At 47.0% G+C, this 21409-nt stretch overlaps 1 protein-coding gene across 2 annotated transcripts in view; it reads right to left on the reverse strand.

Moving 5' to 3' along the window:
* The window catches only part of SPCS2 (signal peptidase complex subunit 2), a 37565-nt gene that overhangs the window by 2491 nt on the left and 13665 nt on the right, over nucleotides 1-21409 (reverse strand). For both annotated transcript variants that reach the window (XM_078658574.1, XM_078658575.1), the window contains exons 3-4: nucleotides 16261-16421; nucleotides 14404-14538 (exon numbers count right to left, since the gene is read on the reverse strand). In XM_078658574.1, the coding sequence (XP_078514700.1) occupies nucleotides 14404-14538; nucleotides 16261-16421 (296 nt within the window). The remainder of the gene's footprint in view (nucleotides 1-14403; nucleotides 14539-16260; nucleotides 16422-21409) is intronic.

The following is a 21409-nucleotide window of genomic DNA, read 5'->3' on the forward strand; positions in this document are numbered from 1 at the left end:
GGCCACTACACCACATTTGCTGCAATCATACCAATAAAAGAACACATCTGCAGACTTAAGACAAGCTTGAACTGTTTGAAAACCATCATCTTAAGAGCATATCACTCCAATGCTGATAGGTCACGTGCCTGTGCCACCTTGCCTACTTACAATAACGTTAATCAGGGTTGGAGGGGTCATAGGAGTTCCTTTTCTTGTAGAATGATGAAGATGTTTGTGTTTGTATTGCACAGTTCTGCCCTTATAATGTCCTGGTCACCAGGGTTCTGGGCTTTGGTATACAGCTTTGTAAAGGTTAACGGTGTCTGGTCTTTACGTCTGTGGAGTGGTTGATTAGGATTAGGCTTTCCTGTTTTCAGTTTCTATTTTTGGCAAATTCTGGTGGTGTTTTTTCAGTGTTTTCCAGTGATTTCAATACCTTACAAAAACTGCTATTCAGTGGTTACCATTTTCGCGCCATAAAAAAACAGCAGAAACAGTGTTTTACCGGTGTTTATGGAACGCTTTCCTTTTATTATTGCTTGGTTTCTTCACTGATGCATGGTAAGTAGACAGTGTACGTACAGTGTAGATGAGGTCCAAATATATTTTTACAAGTCGAACTTATTGTAGTACACTATGCAATACTTTTTCAGTGAATCTTTGGAAAACAGACTATTCACAATAACTAAAGACAAGAGCAAACTGAATTGAAAAATGTGATCATACAATTTCTGCCACAACAAGGAGTCCACAGAAGCTGCTTGTTTTCCCATCAACAATAGTGATGAGGTGCATTTTACCTAACAAATGCAGGTCGAACAAAACCAGCACAGTAGTCCTAAATGTATTAACAGCCTGCTGCATTTGAAAACGCATGGGGATTGGGGTTGGCACTAGAGCAGAAATATTTAGAGTTAAAATATTTTATAAAATATCAAATATAATTTGGAATGTCTAACACTTTGGCGCTTTATTAAGGCAACTTTATAGTAGAGCCAATGCATAACCAGAGCAAGGTTTAACAGTTGCTTTTTGCTGCATATTTTTATTTTTTGGGGGGTTTGTGCAACCTTGGATTTATTGCGGGAGGAGAACTATCTACGTTATCGCGGACCAAGACCCAACTGCTGGTCTCCTCGTACATGTACCCCCAATGAAAGGTGCCGCCAATAGGCCAAATTAGCCTCTAATGCAGCCCAACATTACACCCCCACCCTCCCGGTGTAGCACTGGCACCACCCAGACAATCTTCCTTGCTCCTTGTCTGTCAACAGAGGGGGCACAATTAGCGATCGGTAATCTTTTCGCTGCTGCCATGCCAGACACTCAAATTATTGCACGCTCCGCCACCTGTGTGCCCACCAGCGTACCACCCACTGTTCCTTCCATCTCCAGCATCATCACCCTGTCCTTACTGCCTCGTGCCATGAGACCCCCCCCTTTCATGAAAGTGACCACCCGCTCCCGCACCACCTGCACAAACTTCCACCATTCTCCCTTGCATTTCTCCCTGTAGTGTGCCCCTTCATCCCACCCCAGACAAGTCCCCTTGAGCGCCACCGTAGGCACTGTGGTTATTGGCAACGAGTTGTAACTTATATAATTAGTCTAAGAAGGATGAAAGCTGGGGAATAAAGACTGGGCCCGAAACCGCTATCCAAGGAAACCAGCGGCTCCTTGAACCCACCCTGCATCCGAGTTGGAGACAGCCCGGCAGTCGATTCGAGGGCGGAGAACAGACAACCTTCCCCTATGGTCCCACCTGCCCATCATTGTGCCTGCTATGAGGCGCTGATCCCCCTACCATCACCCTCCCTCCTCATCTGATGGCACTGTATCTTCGTTCCCCTCCCTCCCTGCGTCTTACCCTGTTCTGCCAAGGCCTTCCGACCTAAAAACAAGTTGCTTTTTTTAATGTAGGTGGCATTTGGCGATTAATTGAGAAATTTGCTCCTGTCAGGAGTGTGGTTAAAAATGTAATCTAATTCTTCTGGAACAAAAATAAATGCAGCCTCAAAAGTATTTTTTACCTTTCGGAGTTTGAAACAGACGGGTGATATTTGTGTAAAGTAAATTCCCGGAAAATCTGGAGTAACAAAGAAAAAGGCTATGGCTCCATGCTCACTTTTACCTTCCTTAGCAGGTATGGAAACACAGCTGTGGCCAGCGTGAGAGGCTTGCGCTGCTCCTTCGAGATGAACAAGTTACTTACCTTCGGTAACGCTTTTTCTGGTAGATACAATATCTGCCTGTGGATTCCTCACCTTGTGAATATCCCCTTGCGTCAGCAACATTCGGAAATTCTTTTTTCGTAGCCTCGCGCCGACGTGGACTACTGACGTCATAGAGACACGGCCTCGCTCGCGACTCCGCTGACGTCACCGACGCCTATAATAGGCCCACGCCGGCGTGATGACATCAGTTCCGCCCTTTTTTCCGTGCCATCGAGGCACACGGACGGACCAATGACAGTAGAAATATACAAGTATACATAGTACACAATACTCAAGGCAAAACACACAGTGTTAAGCAAAAGCAGGAAAGCAATTGGAACATTTCCTTGACAACAAAATATATATACATTACATTACAGTAACTCCGGCATAGAAGAGTGGACAACGGGGAGGCGGGTGGGTCAGTGAGGAATCCACAGGCAGATATTGTATCTACCAGAAAAAGCGTTACCGAAGGTAAGTAACTTGTTCTTCTGATAGATACATCTGCCGTGTGGATTCCTCACCTTGTGAATAGAGTCCCACAGCAGTCCCCACTCCCGGAGGAGGGTGTCCACTCTTCTAGACCAGGAAATCCTGAAGGACAGAGCGTGCAAAATGACCGTCCCTCCTCACTTCGGTATCCAAGCAGTAATGCTTCGCGAAAGTGTGGAGGGAAGACCAAGTTGCCGCCCTACAAATGTCCTCCACAGGTACACCTCTAGCCAATGCAGAGGATGAAGACTTAGCTCTTGTAGAATGAGCCCTTATACCCTCTGGTGGTTCCTTACCGGCCAAAGAGTAGCAGATCTTTATGCAGAGGACGATCCATCTCGATAAAGTTCTCTTATGGACCGCTCTTCCTTTCTTGCAGCCAGCAAATCCAACGAAGAGCTGGTCTTCCAAGCGAAAGTCCTTGGATCTGTCCAAGTAAAAGGACACCGCCCTCTTAGGGTCCAGACGGTGCAGTCTCTCTTCCTCCTTGGAAGGGTGAGGGGGAGGATAGAAGGTAGGAAGGGTAATGGACTGTCCTAGGTGAAAGGGAGTTACCACCTTAGGCAGAAAAGCAGCCCTGGTCCTAAGAACCATTCGATCAGCATGAATGGACAGGAATGGGGGCTTGGAACTAAGAGCTTGAAGCTCACTAACCCTCCTTGCCGAGGTTATTGCAACCAGGAAGACAGTCTTAAGGGTAAGAAGCCTCATGGGACATTTATGGAGAGGCTCAAAGGGAGCATCCATCAAAAAGGTCAATACAAGATTCAAATCCCACTGAGGCACAATAAAAGGTGAAGGAGGGAACCTATTAGTGAGACCCTTCAAAAACCTTAAGACCACAGGAGACTTAAAAAGAGAAGGCTGGTCAGGCAAACAGAGAAATGCCGACAGGTAACCCTTCACCGTGGCAACCGCAAGACCCTGCTGCGCCAGAGAAAGGGCAAACTGGAGAACATTAGACAAATGTGCCTTCAAAGGATCAACAGACCTTTCCCCACACCACGTGACAAATTTCGACCATCTATAAGAATAGATGGACTTAGTGGAGTCACGCCTGGCTGACAAGATGACATCCACAACGTTAGGCGGAAGGGAAAAGGAATTCAAGTTGCCCCGTTCAATCTCCAGGCATGAAGGTGCAATGTCTGGAGGTGGGGGTGTAGAACCTGCCCATCCATCTGAGAGAGGAGGTCTGCCCTGAGAGGGAGACGGAGCGGCGGGTGAGAGGAGAGGTGGAGAAGATCTGTGTACCACACCCTTCTTGGCCAGTCTGGGGCGACCAATATGACTTGGGCCCGGTCCTGGCGCATCTTCCTCAGAACCCGAGGAATCAAGGGTATGGGAGGAAACGCGTAAAGGAGTCGACCTCCCCAACTCAACTGAAACCCGTCCCCCAAGGCTCCATGCATCGGATACTGGAGACTGCAAAATGACAGGCAGTGCGCATTCTCGTAAGTGGCGAACAGGTCCACCCGAGGAGTTCCCCACATCTGAAAGATGTCGTGAACCACCTCCGGGTGAAGCCTCCACTCGTGGTCGGCAGAGAACTGTCGACTGAGACTGTCTGCACGAACGTTTAACACCCCGGCCAGATGATTCGCCATCAGACAAATCTGATGGTCCTGAACCCAGGACCAGAGACGCAGAGCCTCTCTGCAGAGACACTGCGACCCTACTCCTCCCTGCTTGTTGATATACCACATCGCGGTCGTGTTGTCCGTCAGGACTTGAACCGACTGACCGCGAAGGGAAGGGAGGAAGGCCTTGAGCGCTAAACGTATCGCCCGCAATTCTAGAAGGTTGATGTGAAGCAACCTTTCCTCTGGAGACCAAAGGCCCTGGACCTCCAGATCCCCCAGATGAGCACCCCACCCGAGAGTGGATGCATCCGTTATCACTGTGGCCACCGATGGAGGCAGTTGGAAAGGTTTTCCTTGAGACAGGTTGCCTTCCACGCCCCACCAAGACAGATCCGCCGCAGCTTCTCTGGAGATCCTCACTGACTCCCTGAGATCTCCGTTGTGCTGATACCACTGCCTGCGGAGGCACCACTGGAGTGCCCTCATGTGCCAGCGTGCATGGTTGACCAACAGAATGCATGAAGCCAACAGACCGAGCAGGCGAAGGACCTTCAGGACTGGAACAACCGCTCCATTGTAAAATAAAGGAATCATATCCCGAATGTCGCGAATCCTTTGAGGGGGAGGGAATGCACGACATACGGTTGTGTCCAGTACGGCACTTATGAACAGGTTGCGCTGGGAGGGCACCAGGTGAGACTTGGGCACATTTATCGAAAAACCCAACCTGTACAACAACTGGGTTGTCTCTTGCAGATGATGGAGCACTCTCTCTGACGACTCTGCCTTGATCAGCCAGTCGTCCAAATAAGGGAATACTGGAATCCCTGATCTCCTGAGATGCGCCGCCACCACTGCCATCACCTTGGTGAAGACTCGAGGCGCAGTAGTAAGACCAAACGGAAGGACCGCAAACTGGCAGTGCTGCGATCCCACCGTAAAACGGAGATACCTCCTGTGCGACTTCAGGATTGGGATATGAAAGTAAGCATCCTGCAAGTCGAGCGACACCATCCAGTCTTCTTCTTGCAGCGCCTGAAGAACCTGAGCAAGGGTGAGCATCTTGAATTTCCCTTGCCTCAGATAGAGATTCAAGATCCTGAGATCCAGGATTGGACGAAGTCTGCCATCCTTCTTCGTAATCAGGAAATACCGGGAGTAGCAACCCTGACCCCTTTCCTGCTCTGGGACCACCTCTATCGCACCCTTTCTTATCAGAGTCAACACTTCCTCCTGCAGAAGTGACAGATGTTCCTCGGAGCAATAACCTTGGCAAGGAGGGAAATTGGGAGGGAATTCCCGAAAGAGAAGGGCATATCCATTTTCTATAAGATTGAGAACCCAAAGATCTGATGTAACCGATTCCCAATCCTGTAGAAAATGGGTAAGCCGGCCCCCAACCGGACCCACATGATCCTGAATGTCGGATCTAGGGCTGCTTCTCAGGGGCAGGAGGGTTGGAGGAAGTGGAGGAGGAAGAGGCCTGACGTCCACGAGGACGTGCTCTCTGCTTTCCCCTATATGTCCTATATAAGGAGTTTTGCTGTTGCTGTTGTTGTTGCTGTTGCTGTTGGCCTTGCCGGAAATTCCGAAAGGAAGAGCGACCAAAACCCCTGAATCTTCTGCCAGTCGAAGAACCTCTCATTTGAAGACCTAAAGACTTGGCAGTCGCTCTACTATCCTTAAACCTCTCAAGGGCCGCATCAGCCTTCTTCCCAAAGAGGCCAGAACCATCGAAAGGAAGATCTAACAATGTTGCCTGAACATCCGCCGAAAAGTCAGAGGATTTCAACCAGGCGGACCTCCTAGTAACAACAGCAGTGCCCATAATGCGCGCCACAGAGTCTACAGTATCCAGACCGCTCTGAATAACCTGACGAGCCGCCGCTTGAGTGTCAGAGATGACTTCCTCAAAGTCCTTCTTGCTGTCATCAGGAACTTTTGGAGCAAGAACGCGCAAAGAATCCATAAGTGCGTGTAAGTACCTCCCCATCAAACAAGTGGCATTTGACGACTTTAATGCCATACTGGAAGAGGAGAAGATCTTCTTTGCCACCTGATCCTGCTTCTTTGCCTCCTTCTCATAAGGAACCTGAGGGAAAGCACTAACGTTCTTTTTGGAACATGCAGCCTGAATGACCAAACTCTCCGGTGAAGGGTGAGATGTTAAAAAGGCAGGGTCCTCAGGGGCAACCCTGTATCTTCTGGCTACACTTTTAGAGACAGCAGGAGTTGACAAAGGTTTTTTCCATACTTCCAAAATGGGCTCTGTCAGAGCATCATTAAAAGGAAGAAGAGGTTCCACCACTGAACTTGGAGAATGCAATACTTCAGTCAAAATATTAGATTTGAATTCTGCAGTAGGCAAAGTTAATTTAAGGAGATCGGCAGCCTTCCTCATAATTAAATGGTAGGGTTGAACATCCTTAGAGGGTGTACTAGAGCCTGAGGGTAACTCCCACTCTGGAGAGAAATCCAGACTTCCTGCGTCTGCCAACTCCTCAAAACCATCTTCATCCAATTCACCTTCTTCAATGTCAGATTGTGAATCTAAGAACCTCCTTTCCTCCAAAAGTCGTTGAGCCTCTCTTCTGGATCTCATCTTGACACGTTTTGCCACCGGATCCACCACCGGCTCCGACGGATTCTGAATCGACGTCGGAATCGAACTCGATGGCTCGGAGGGATGTGTTCGAGGCCGATTCGGAGCAGGCAAAGCCGAGATCGGCGTCGAGGGCTTCGGTGGAGGTGGAAAATGCCACGGCGACGTCGGGGCCGGCATGTAAGGCATAAATGGAGCCGGAGGATAGGAGTGAGGAACTCCTAAGCTAAAAGCTAGAGGACCCATGGGACCCGAAGGTGCACCAGAGGGGTACCACGCCCTTGAAAAGACTCCATACATTGCATTGAGAAACGCAGATGGGTCTTGGCCTGGGGCAGGAAAGGGCGGTTGAAAACCCTCAGGCCTGTCTCGAGGAGTGCTCGGATTCGGCTCATCCATAGGCGCGGAATCCCCATCCTCTCTAATCTCTTCCTCATCTCGGACCGGGGACGGCGCCGGAGATGGATTCGGATTCGGAGCTGGAGTCGCAATCGGAGCCGGAGACGGCGCCCGAGACTCAGATGGAGAGGCCTCACCTTCAGGTTCTGGATCCGAAACATCAAGAGTCACCACCTTCGAACGTACCTTCTTCAGTGACCCCGACCTCGACTCGTTACCAGAACGACGTCGGGATTCATGTCTCCTCTTCTTATGTTTTCTCTTCTTTGAAACATGATCCGAAGCCGACTTCGAGGATGACCTCCCCCGAGATCCAGATCTCGACCTTGACTTCGACCTCGCCCTTTCGAGAACGGGACTTCGACGATTTCTCCCTTCCAGCTTTCAACTTAGCTACCAGGAGCTTTGCCTCTCTCTCCCTCAGGGCTTTCGGGTTCATCTTCTTACACGAAGAGCAGTCATCCACATCATGGTCCGAGCTCAAGCACCAGATGCAGTCGCTGTGTGGGTCGGTAATGGACATCATTTTGCCACATTCTCTGCATGGCTTGAAGCCGGTCTTTTTAGAAGACATTGTCGAAGATACAGGATACAGAGAAGCAGAAAATGGTAACAATATAGACAACAAAGTACAAAGTATCCGTTGGCTACAGAGATTCCCGATAACCGTTAGCGTCGACGACGCGGAAAAAAGGGAACTGATGTCATCACGCCGGCGTGGGCCTATTATAGGCGTCGGTGACGTCAGAGGAGTCGCGAGCGAGGCCGTGTCTCTATGACGTCAGTAGTCCACGTCGGCGCGAGGCTACGAAAAAAGAATTTCCGAATGTTGCTGACGCAAGGGGATATTCACAAGGTGAGGAATCCACACGGCAGATGTATCTATCAGAAATATTCTGAATGGGCATGTCAGCACGACATGCCCTTTTTATTTAAAAACAGGAGCCTATCTGCTCTTCTCAGTGATTGCATTTTTGGGAAATCTGAGAAAAAACACCCAAGTTAATCTGCCCTACAAATCAGTTTTAACGCACAGTGAAGAGCCGTGTGGCAAGTTTGCACTTCAGTGCTTTCAACATGGCAATTTCATGACCTCCTCATGCCCGGCAAGTAGATAACACTGCCAGAGGGCTACATCCAGAGGGCACAGGCAATTCTTAAAGCAGGTGCTCAGACGCCTTTCTATTGGGCTCTCACCCTCATGGCGATGTTTTTTTTATCTCTGCGGCAGTGCTACTGTTCAAAGCATTTAATGTAACTTCAACGAGACTCGTTCTAGATCTTAAGTGTCATCAATTCAGCATGGAAGCATTTTCAATATTACATAAACAAAACCGTGGTTGCTGCTTATTTATCTTTTGCAACTGACAACCATTTGACTAAGCCAATAGCCCTGGCTCATTGTAGGTGTAATGGATCCGAACCGGCCAGACTCCATTCTTCTTAACTTACAAAAACCTCCTCCTGTGCAGCCTGGTTCCCTGCATAGTAATTAGACCCCTATCTGCCCTGTCTTAACCTGGTGAAACGAGAGCCACCTATGCCCCTCCCTTCTCGCCACCCCCACTTACACGCTTTGTCTCCCTCCAACCCGCCTCTGAAATTGAAGTGTTTTGCTGCCCCTGTTGCGTCACTCCATTACAAATACCTCCTTTGCAGTATTCTGGGACATATATCATCCCCCAGGCTCACAGGATGTTCAGCTACGTCGAGATTCAAACTTAATTCCCCTGCTCCCGAGTCAGCAGGTCCGAGTCCGGCCCCCCTCGCCTCCCTCATTTACTACTATTGCCTTGCATACCAACCTTGTGCTGCTGTGCCCAATTACGATGTGCACAACTCCTAAAAGGGCCTCCTGCATCCCCTCACTGCTCTCATTCGCACCCGCTCTGTCAGCCCATCAATCCAAATCCGAAATTGTAACTCGACTCCACACTGAAACTCTCCCCCCACCACTCAGTGCTTGACCCCCAGGTTAAAGGCCTCGTTTGTGATCACCTGAGGGCATTAACCTATCTGCCCAGGATCACTATGTTGAGTCGCTCTGCGCATAGGGCCGCATTACTTTTCCCCTTTGTCTCCGCTATTGCCTACTGTTGTCCAGCGGGCCCCATTGATCTGCACTGGGCCTCCAGCATCCCGAGAAATATTCTCCCTCACGAGCGTTACACCTACCCCAAGCCTTTCTCGATCCCCTGGGGTATTAAGTACCGACCATTACCCCCCCCCCCCACACCCATATCCATATTAGTATCTGGACGTCCCTACCCTCCCCCGCCCTAGCTATCCATGGGCATTTCACCACTTTTAATTATCCTTATCCTCTGCTCTCCCCTTATATCTTACGTGTTGCAGCTTGTTAGGACCTAAGTACCCATCCCACGCCTATGAATGGCACTTGAATCCCCGCTGTGCCCTTCCCACTTCTCTGCCCATTTATAACCCCCATCAAGCCAGCCCCAGACAACAGTTCCGCCCTACCATTATCACACGTCGTTACCTCCTCTCCTGCACATAACTACACTGCTGCTGCCATGTGAACGTCAATCGGGGGGCCATTGTACTGCTTTGGCTCCACCAAGTGGCCAAAAGGTGCAACAAATGGTGAAACAAATAAGAAAATCAGTGACACTCGGTTTAAACCAGGTCAGCTGATTTTCAGCCTGTAGGGTATTGTCGAGAACATTCGGTTTTAACCGAAATCCGGACAGCCTAATTATGATGCTATTGACTGTTGTATGTGGTCTTGTTAGAGTACGGTTTGGGAGTGAGTGAGAGAATGGTTGTATCTTGTCAGCAGGTGGTCTTTGGTGGCTAAACTGTACGGCACTGGTGTTGTGAAGGTGGTATGATTTGCTGTACTGTAATTGTGACAATAGTGTTGTGCGAAGTTTGTTGGGATGTATCCTGAAGACAGCTAAATGGTTGTGTGTTTGTTAGGGTGGGGTGCATTGCCTAACATTTTCTGTGGCATCATTTGTATGTTGATAAGTGTGGAGACCTCTGTAGCGTTGGGAGGCATCTATATCAACGATTTGGCTTTACAACAGCATAGATCATTTGAAGATGAGGAACAAGTCTAACAGGTCATGTTGGAACCATGAGCCTTATGCAGACTCGAATAGTAACAGAGCCTGCACTGTTCACAAACATTTAAAATGAAGAAAACGTTCTAGGGAGACCTAACCATCTTGGAGATCTGACCCCACCAAATAAGTGTGGAGTTAATTGTTGACAGCTTATGACAGATATCTGATATCTGCTATCTCTAGAAAGGTGTAGTGTAAACAGCTCTCAGATGTGTATTTTTTTAAATAAATAAAACCCACATAATACTGGGCAGCGACAAGAACATAGTGTGTCTTTCTGCATGCATCCTGAGGACGGACACAGGTAATATTCTTGCATCCTATCACTATCGAATGTTCTAGATCTGTGATCAGATGTGACAGACTTGGTCTACACAGCTACTTGACAGGTCCTTCCACACTCAAGATGTGCTCCCCTTCTAAACAGGTTTCACTGCAAGAGGATGACAACCCCTCTTTCCCAATACAGAAAATGGTAATCATTCACACAACATTTGTCTATAAAAGCAGCAATGCGCACAAACAACTCCCTTGAAGAAAAACATGCAGAACCCGTCAGTCAGAATACATGAACGCCACAAAGGAAGTAGAAGCATCACTACCAAAGACTACTGCCATGATGAGACGGTTGAGGGGAGCGCGAGTGGATGCTGGAGGAGATGGTTGTATAAAAGAAAGATCTTGTACTGGGGTGAGAATGTTAGTACTTAATCACGATGAGTGGTGCAGGCATATATTTTAAGTGCTTTACGGAGCGAAAACTGCACTGCTATACCAGACTAACTAGTTCATCAACCATAGTAAGGAAAGGGGCTTGGCCGCCATATCTGCAGCACTGCTTAGCATTTTAAAGGGCGTCCCAAGCAGACTCTCCTGGTACAGAAGCACATAAAACTGAATAAGTATGTTTGCCATTATAGGATGAATGGCATGTAGCCATCCATGGTGAGACGCACTGTAGCATAGTAAGAGGCATCTATTTTTCAGCAGCAGTGCATGCTAAAATTCTAGTATTAGCCCCAAATGTTAGCGGCTGTTGTGGTAGAGGTGGCATGAGCACAAAGCGATCATTGGTTCTTGTACCAGAGCCCATATTAATGGGTTTATGTGACTCAAAGGGGGCTGACGGAAACTTAGAGGAAGGGCAGAGACAGGAAAGCAGAATGACGAAGAGCGGGAGAGGGCAGTAAAGTCACAGGAAAGTTATCAGTGCCTGGAGTTAGTGCTGAGAAGCCTCCAAGCACGCCTTGTATCAAAGGATGGCAAGATAGGGGAAGGAGTTAATGGGACGCATGCTAGGCATGGGAGTCAATGGATTGGGTAGAAGGAGAAGTAGGAATAGGAATGTCTCGGCTGGGCAGTTCAAAATGTACTAATTTCAGAGGCTGGCAAGTTATTTATTTACTTATGGCGGCTAATGTGCATGAACTAGTTGGTAGAAGACAGGTTAGAATGCACAGCTCGCTTGAGTGCTGTGTTACTTGCTTCGTCAAATGCATGATCATTGCTTACTGGAACTATAGTATAGGAATAGCAGAGGTAAAATTACATTAATGATCCTATCATGTAAGGGGCTTCACCAGTTTTATTTTTCGTATTCGTTTAAGGTACCGGATTTGCAGGTTTTTGTTAGTGAAAGGGTAGGTAGCAGTCTGCTACACTTTGTTGTGACAGTCTTTAGGCTGCCTGTCAATTGGTTATCATTTGCATTCTGGATCCATCAGCGTGCTCGGACCGTTTGATTTTGAACAGTGGTAGAGGGAGAAATGAAAGCGATCAGGCTTGAGACTTTTGGAAAGGCTGTAAGTGTGTGCAGGATTGTGTTCAATCTTTTGTATTCAGAAGATCCTCATAAGCATTTTAGGACAGCGTGGGATAGTGAGAGCGCCCGGAGGAGGGTTAAAGGCCAAGGCTGAGAAGGTATGTGACCAGCGTGGTTTTCAGTAGATTATGTTCTACTTACAAACCTGTTTGCGATTCCGAGGGCCAAAAAGCTGATGCAGTGACCGGCAGCCCGCACAGGGTGTGTAGTCAGGGCTACCTATCCTCCTTTAATTGAGCTGAAGTAGAGGTCTGGCTGCTATACTAAGAACGGTGATGCTATAATACAAAATGGGTGTGCATTTGATTATCCTGATATTATGAAAGCAGAAGGTTGTTCTTCTTACATGCGGTTTATTATGGAACCTAGGGTGCCAAGTCACCATCTAGCGTTTTTTGTTGCAATGAAATCTAGTAAAGTTTCTCTAGGTGCCTCGTTTGATCCATGGTCCACCGCCACTTAGGTGACCTTGGATCTCATTACTCAGCAGCCATGACAGCTTTGTGTAGAAGCAAGAATCAATCCTTTTTTCACCATGTTCTTTAGTAGAGATTTGCTATATGCTTAAAGTTTAGGACCAAGTTTAGAAGAGGATTACGGTTGTATTTACTCTGGTAGAACTGGTGTTTCTCAAACCTTCATGTTATGCTGGCATTTTTGGTATACAGTGAAAACGGCGAGATCACAGCAGGAATAAAAGTGATGGGCATGAATAAATGAGAATAATAAAGGGAGGAAGCCATTGATGGCCAATTCTGCTTGTTAAAGGCAGACACGATCACTCAATACTTACTGCCCATTTACGCATCTTCCGCTATCTGGCCATTATAGCTAGGGTAACACAGCCTTCATGGCCTATTTCTCAACAGTTAGAAGTGTATCACGTTGGAAGTGTTGCGAAATTGGTGTGCGTTAAAAAAATATTCTACATCCATTTTAGGTTCCTCTCCATGGCCCTCTTGCCTTGAAATCATTTACCATGGTGTAAATCACTAGAGATAATGCTGCAGGCTATTCCATCGTGATATGGGTCAGGGGCAGTATAAACATTGTAACCACTTATAACACGTTTAATAAACTCACCACATGTTGATTTATGGTCTTCACAGTTTCCATTATAAATGTGGCAGTATACTGGAGAATTCAGAACCAGCGGGCTTAGTCAATTCAGATGGGCCAGGGCTCCCTACGCAGCACTGCCGCAAGAAAGGTGATGGCAAACTTGCTTTAAATTATTTTTTATGAGAAATAGTCTCTGCATACATACCAGGGCTGGATCGCACCATTATCTTCAGAGATTAACTTCAGTGTCTCAGGAGGGATGGCCATAACAATGATTGGGTGGACTGCAGTGGCATATTAAAGATTACCAAAAAGTAATCTGCGTATTTCTTTCAGGTTTATAGAGATGAGAGATGCACTTCAGGACTACTGCAAAAAAATAAAAAACCTAGCAAACTGGTCCACCCCAAACCACAAACCTTAAAAGGGAGGGAGCCACATAAGCAGGAATCTGGGAATGATTAAGAGGAGACCATCAAATACATGAAATGTATGCCAGAAAAAGGCACAGAAGCACCAAAAGACAAGAAAAGTCAAAAAGTGTCAAGCGAGACCTGTTGAACTGTGCCCAAAAAAAATAATCAAAAAATCACAACCAATGCCTTTCTGTGCGTGAAGTTGCCGAGGTTGGAAGCGGTGCTCATGGAGGCACCCATGCATGCACCCGGGCTTTATAGTGAACTTCAATACCCTACTGTAGGAGCAAGTTGGAATTTAGGAGTATACATGTTACTAGACTATTATATTTGTCAAGCCATTATTACACTGGGCAAGACTACCATTTCTCTTGTACTCAATTTGTTAAATGGCCTGTATTGTATATAGTTATATCTGGTTCTGCCAGTCACGCTACAAATGTGTCACTTGTCTGATAAACCGCGCTCTGCAAATGGCCTCATTTTTAAGCTATACGGTTAAAAGTTGCATTATAAATACCCACGATATATTAAAAAAAGATCCTCACTTTCAACTCGAGAACTATAGAGCTGAACCTCGTAGGAAAAGGTTTATGAAAAAGCAGTGCCATGCAGGTTTCTTCAAAGGTACAAGATAGCATTAATGCAGTCACAGCAGCACGTGGGAGCACATTGCGCCTGAAAACAAACTAAATTCCTTCTCGCTACAATATACATAGATTGTTGAGCATGGACAGTACCGTTTGAGATTAGAGGACAGCTGCCAGATGTCGTCGGGGTCCATTCCAGTAGGATCCTTGCGATGGGCCACCAGGAAGATGCTCTTTTCCTTGTATGAGGTATAGATGGTGAGCACACCCATCATCAAGAAATAGGTATACATAAATTAAGGGAAAACTGGGATATATATAGATATGTTTAACAGAACCGTTTGATTCAATGAAAGCCGATCTAGGTCCAGACACAGACTAGCAGATTGCCTCACACTCTGAAACATTTAAGTAAAATGCAAACATGTAGTACTGCAAGTCAATTCAGTTAGCAGCACAAATCTAAAACACTGTTCCGCTCAACTGAAAAAATCTTTCACTCTCCAACACTTTCATCCCAACAACGCTGTCCTGGACAGTTACATCTATGAATAATAATCAGGAGTTCCAGGGGAATCCTTGAGCCCCTCCCCACCAATACTACCTCATAATTTTAATCAACCAACCAACCAACAAATGTCTTAGCCGAAAGAGACCTGTGTGCCAGCATACTGCCAGCTACCTAGTAGAAGCTCTCATGAGCGGGTACCATAGGGGGGCAGCTATGATCTACTGCTGCAGGCTGTGGACTGAGATCAGATATCCAATCAAAGCTTTCCAACTGGACCTAAGGTAGTTCTGAGCAAATTACAATCTTTAGCCTTATTTCTTTTATCTGTCAAAAATCTGAGCACCAGTATAGGGTGCTGGGACTCTGCTCTGCTTACTCTCTCGTTACTGTTTCACAGCTGATCAGATTAATAAAATCTGAGCAATGCAGGCTTCTTCTCGAGTGACGCTATCCAACAGCAGAGATGAAGCACAGTACAATAAAAATCAATTTGATAATAAATGCTGTGCTGGGCAAATGAGAGCGAAAGTAATTCTCCGAGTCAGAGCATTCTGTAACAAATGAAAATTGCACCATAAGGAGATTAGAGCAATACAGGGAGTTACATTTGCATGCAATTACTTTCACGGAACAACTAGTGAATTGCTGTAATGTTCAAAACACAGCAGAGCTGCCACGGAAATGGAACCATGTGTTAATTTTTACACAAAAGGCGACATCTGCCACACGCCATTCTGGAAGCAGTAAAGTGGGAGGTTTTAAATATGCAGAACCCATGTTCTGAACTGCAAATCAGTTTTAAATGTATGCTTACTGTGCAATCTGAAAGGAGGACCGTGACTCAACCTCATGGCCTCGCGTGCACTTCAGGCCTGCATAGACATGGTCACTTTGCAATACACCGAGACTTTACAAACACGTATTTGCTTCTTTTTGTCTCAACATTCCTTTATAGTGTCAGTCTTATCTACTCATCGAATGCTGCTCCACCCTGGTGGGGGTGGAGTAGCATTTGAATCTATTTATTCTCATTTATGCCAAGTAAAGTACAGCTGGAGAAATGCTACAATTTAGGGCGTCAGATATACAGCTTAACATCCCACAGTGATTTAGAGGGCCGTTGCACAGAAGATCACAGGCAGCCCACAAGCGTGCTCTTAATAGCAGGACGTGGGGGGGTGCAGCCTTTTAAACCCTGTTCCAAGCACCTCTAGTGGCCGACATTCCTGTACTAAAACCTCATTTGGGATCTGGTAGGCCACAAGGATCTTCTACCCATACCCAGGAATGTATTTCTAAATGTCACACTACCAAGAGATTGAAGTAGGTGTCTAGGCATCATTAAGCACGTGGACTACACCCCAAACGTACAACTGCATCCCTCCTTGCTCATAAACAGGGTCTATTAGCATTCTCCATTTGATTGCGCCCAACGTTTTCAGAAAAACAGACCTTAAATGTTCAAGACAGTGCGTGTTTTGCCACTTAAAGGATATGATACGACACAGATGGTTAGGACGGTTTTGGATTCTGGAAACGGGTGCAGGTAATCCCAGACTAGGGCAACAATTGCAAAGATGCAGGAGATGGTGCAGATGGCGAGGCGGCCATCAATCAGACCGAAATTCTCCACATACCTGTACTTTTCTAGGAGTACCTGCAAAAAAACAAGAGAAAATTAGGCCTCCTCTTTTCCACCATACGATGGCCAATTTCTACAAATGGTTTAATTCTTAAGAATACGATTTGTACAGGGTTCTAAGCAACTGTTAAGTCAGTTTAGCTATTGCTTCCCAATGAGTGTCTCTATGGTGTTTATGTACTACGCTCTCATTGCTGTATTCTAGCTCTCAGTATGGAGAGTGCTCCTAGGCTTTATAGCGGTTTCCTTTGTCACTTCACTGTAGGATCATACTAGGTGGGGCAGTAACTGCACCATGTCATCCCAATGACAGCCCTGGCGCTGCTACTACACCGAGTCTACCACTGGTACACCACAAAAAGTGGAACTAAGTTCATGCAGCAAAAACAAAAGCATTTTTTTTTTATTAATCCAAACAATTTTCCGTGTCTGCACTGTCCCTCTAGTCTCCCCCAAATCAGTTTACCCATTCACTTATAGGAGGTCCCCTCACTTTGGTTAAACACGACTGTAGGGACAAAGGTTCTTGCATGGCATGCAAACCTCTGAAACTCACCCGGTCTCCCAACTTTCGAGCATACCCAGTGATTTGTCCCGTTAAGTGGATATAGCAACCTGCAAACCCAAAGCAAACATTCTCCTGCATACAACGTAGACTACTGCCCTTGTAAAAAGGCAATTGAGAGAGTCCATTTTAAGGTATAGGCATTTTTAGCTGTAGTCCTAAGGGCAGGAACCCCTCAGGGCATCCTGGTAAAATGAGTTGTGCCCCCATTAACTAGGCCCTTCATTTCCCTCAAGTGTGGGTTGTGCTCACGTGTTGCTTTCTTACAGAAACATGAAGCTGGGAGACAATGTGGGATGTCAGTGATGCCCGAATAAAGTTTTTTTCAAAATTAAACCACTATTAGCATTTTTGGATTTTATACCAGGCATTATAAGTTAGAAGAAAATGTGCACTCTCCTTGATGGGACACATGCCCCCTTCATTAAATCTTTACATGAGCACCTGCGACATCACAGTCCCACCCACCCCGACAGCTCAAATAGTGCTTGCTTCAGTCAAATGTATCAATGGCACCGATTTTAAGCATTGTTGGCCGATAGCAAACATGGTAATTCCCTTCCATGCCTGCCAATCGCCCCAGCTTTTGGCATGTTCAAGGGACATGCAATGTCTAGACCTCTCGCCCAAGTGTCTATTGATGAAGGGGTAGACAGCACGTTTAGCCATCAGGGGCACCATATTTAGAAAAGCAATTTTGTCCCTTATTTACACCTGTTCCCTGTAAAGAAGCCAAAAAACTGGGCATTTGGATGGACCATACATTATCCTACGAAGGCCACATTCGTCGCCTCGTAGGAAAATATTTTGGAGTCCTGAAAACATTAATTCGCACCCTAGATCTACTCCCGCTGGAGGCCAGACTCACTATGACCCAGGCGCTGGTGACCTCCCGGATGGACTACGGGAATGTTTTGTTCCTGGGTGCTACAGAACACGGTTTAAAGCGCCTACAGGTCCTTCAAAATACAGTAGCTCGTCTCGTACTACGACTCCCCAGAAGAGCAGCATCTAAACCAGCTTTAGCTGCGCTACACTGGCTATCGATCAAGAAGAGAGTGATGTTCAAAGCCCTCTTAACGTGCCACAGGATACTCCAACGTAAAGCCCCTCCCTATTTGTTTGATCTAGCACTCAGGTATCAGCCAACCAGAGCCCTCCGATCAGAGGGGATGGGGCTGTTGACGATCCCCCGTGTAAAAAGAGCAAAACTAGGTGGTCGCTCTTTTAGATATATAGTAGCAAAAAACTGGAATGCTCTCCCCTCATCCCTAAGACTGGAAGAATCGTAAACTAAATTCAGAACAATGCTAAAAACGCATTTATATAAACTATAAGCAGGGGCTTGGGGGTGGGTGATGTGGGAAGGCTGTATGTCTCTGATAACTTGCTTTCTTCAGCGCGGGGACACGCCGGGATGGCGTCACCAGGCGCTTTATAAACTACCTTATTATTATTATTTAATCCATCTCCGTCTTGATATGCAGAAAGGGACAGTTGAAGTTGTGCACCAGGGCATCCATGCAAAGCCACCCAGCTAATGGTTCAATGGCGAGCGTGAAAAGCAAGGGTGGTAGAAGGCAACCACGTTGCATTCCCCTCTGAACAGGGAAGCACTCTAAAGTTCCCAACCAATTCGGACCTTAGCCCACATTCCAGTGTAAAGCTAGTGTGTATAAATATCCTAGGAAAGGGTTGCTGAAAAAATCTACCATCAGGAGGGCGAGAAGGCCATTTAAACAGTCCACTATTGCCAAGGTGTTATGTAGCCGGAGTAGATCTTCCTGGCATGAATCCACAATGATCCTGGTGGACAAGGGACTCGATCCCTGTCAAAGGTATTGCCAGGACCTTTGCAATACCTTATTAGCCAGAAGGGCCGATGTGAGCCATTGAGGTATAGGGGTGTTTGGGGTGATCGTGAACACCTGGATTAGGGATCATTATACTACTGGCCACTGTAAGGTCATACGGTAATATTCTGTCCCCAACACCTTGTTTAGTATTGTATTAATCGGTGGGATGGCTTGTTTGACAGAGTATTTAAAGCATTCAGCCAGAAGGCCACTGGGACTGGGGTCCTCCAACCTATAATTGTGCAAACGCCTCCACTAGTTCCTACTCTAATCTGTTCATCTAGCTGTAGTAAAGTGGAGTTTTTTTTTCTTCATACAGGGATATTGAAGATAAGGTCTACCGGTGCCTCTGGAGCGGGAGAGTAGTCCCCTAGAGTTGTGCATAATGAGTTGTACATTCATGACACACCTGCCAGCCAAGCACTAGTTGCGCCCCACCCCCCGAACTCCCGATCATGCTGATATGTCTGGGGAACTCTTTATACCTAAATAGCCAATGAAGACCTTTTGATGCTTTGTTACTCCACTGATACATTCTACCAAGTGCAGCAAGCCAGGCCGCCCTTGCCTCGTCCAGGAGCAGCGGTCGCAGTTTGGCTCTATGGTTGGCTATATTGTGTTTGAGTAGAAAGCCTTGGTAAGTATGGTGTTGTGCCTCTAGTGTCTGGTAGGTCTGTTCCAAATGTGTTGCATCTTGTAGTCAACGTTGATTGCAAGTTGCAATGTGAAGAATGCTTCTACGGCAAATATGGGCCATAAAAGCTTCCCACACTACCACTTAGAAATTCACCAAACCTGCAGTCTTTACGAAATAGCCTTTAGTTTCTTTTGAAATAGGTGCTTTAAACTCTGGGTCAGCGCAGCATCCAACCCCCTCTGGCGCTACCACTGGAATAGTTAATGGTTGGTTTAATATTAAAGACTGCGGCTGGGCACCTGCATATGTTCAATGCGTTTCAGTTCATCTGCAGGAGCTAACAAATAGCCTAGTTTAGAGTAGACATTATGAGAGCTGGAATAATATGTGCAGCCATGATCAGGAGGATAAAGCTTATGCTAAATATTGCAGAGGCTCTTCTTTGCCAAAATGTGGGTCGGGTGTGGAGTGCGCCATCTTTGGGCTAAGATATAATGACTGTAGCATCAACAACTCTGGTAAAGTACTTTCTATGAATAACGGTCTTATTAGGGTTGCTTGCTCTATGACTGCTGTGCCATACATGGTGGCCTCACCTTCACTCCACCCCACCATCGGTGATCCCTTGTCATCACTTATGGGGTCTGAATCACCTGTAGGAATGATGTAGTAAACTTGTTCATCTTGGGCTGAGTATGCCCAGGGACTGTTTGGGCTCTTATCATGAGGTCTGGAGAGGAGGCGGTAAGAAGGAAAAGGGAGTCTGTGGTCTCGCTATGGGAAGATATAGCCACACAGGTCGGATTCAAGTGAGCAATTGAGAGAAGGCTGCTATTACGCTCAGCCTAAGGAGCCATAACGACAATACGCCCAGTGGTCTGGCCATAGGGCTTGAAGGACCAGTGCAATAATGTAAATGGGGGCTCGCTACGGAAGGATATAGCCACACAGGCCGGATTACGGTGCCAATTGAGGGGCCCCCAATACAACACGCTCAACAATCTGGGAAGAGGGCTTACAAGATCAGTGCAATAAAGTTCATGGGGGCCTTGGTACCTCGCAACTGCGGGATCTTTGCTAAGTCTATGTAGAAGAAGACAGGCATGCACAGAAGGGCAGCACAGGTAGTCACTATCTTAGTCCTTTCTGTGTGCCTAAAGCACCACAAAGGGGGGCCTAACAGAAGAGCAACAGGAGCCCACTCAGGAAGGAAGCCCACAGTGTACGTGGCCCACAGGCACACACCGCAGAAAGAAGAGTGGGAGGGGACACCCCCCACCAAGTCATAGCCTAACTGGGAGGGGCCCATGATTACCTCCACAGTCCCTCACTCGGCAGCATGCCATTCAGGCTCGAACGGCCAACCGACGCACTGAGAGGGATCAGCCCAATCCAGCCCTCAGACACCATCAAGCGCTCCTAAGTCACCACAACTCCTGCGGCTCATTCATTTACTTTGGGTGACACTCCGGTCACCTCCAGTCCTGGCTGCCACCCTGCAGTGGCATATGGTAAGTCACCAATGATAGGTAACATCTGCAAACAGGGTGAGTCCCCAGGCACCCAGCAGCCCTAACCTCACTGGACCACGCAGGGCAAATCTTCCAGTGTTGCTCCACTTTGGGGTCATCAGGCTCAACGGCTGGGCATCTATAGAGGTTGGCCCACTCATCAGTAGTATGTTGATGCATCGTAGGGACAGTTGCACCTGCCGCTCAGCACTCATCGCTGGCGCCGGAGTGCGACCCACCTTGGTCATAAGACAATGTTGCCGATGGGGGTGATCCTGCCTCCACTCATCCGACCAATATTCACTATTTCTGCTGTAGACTGCACAGGGTGTGTTTTTCCAGCAGCAAACAGTGCTCTGGAGGAATCAGTTACCAGGAGATCGCAGACATGTTTTTTTCTTGGCTCAACATAGGATTATGAAGGATCCGAGGGT

Source organism: Lissotriton helveticus, chromosome 8 (assembly GCF_964261635.1).
Source record: "Lissotriton helveticus chromosome 8, aLisHel1.1, whole genome shotgun sequence".
NCBI classification, from domain to species: Eukaryota; Metazoa; Chordata; class Amphibia; order Caudata; family Salamandridae; genus Lissotriton; species Lissotriton helveticus.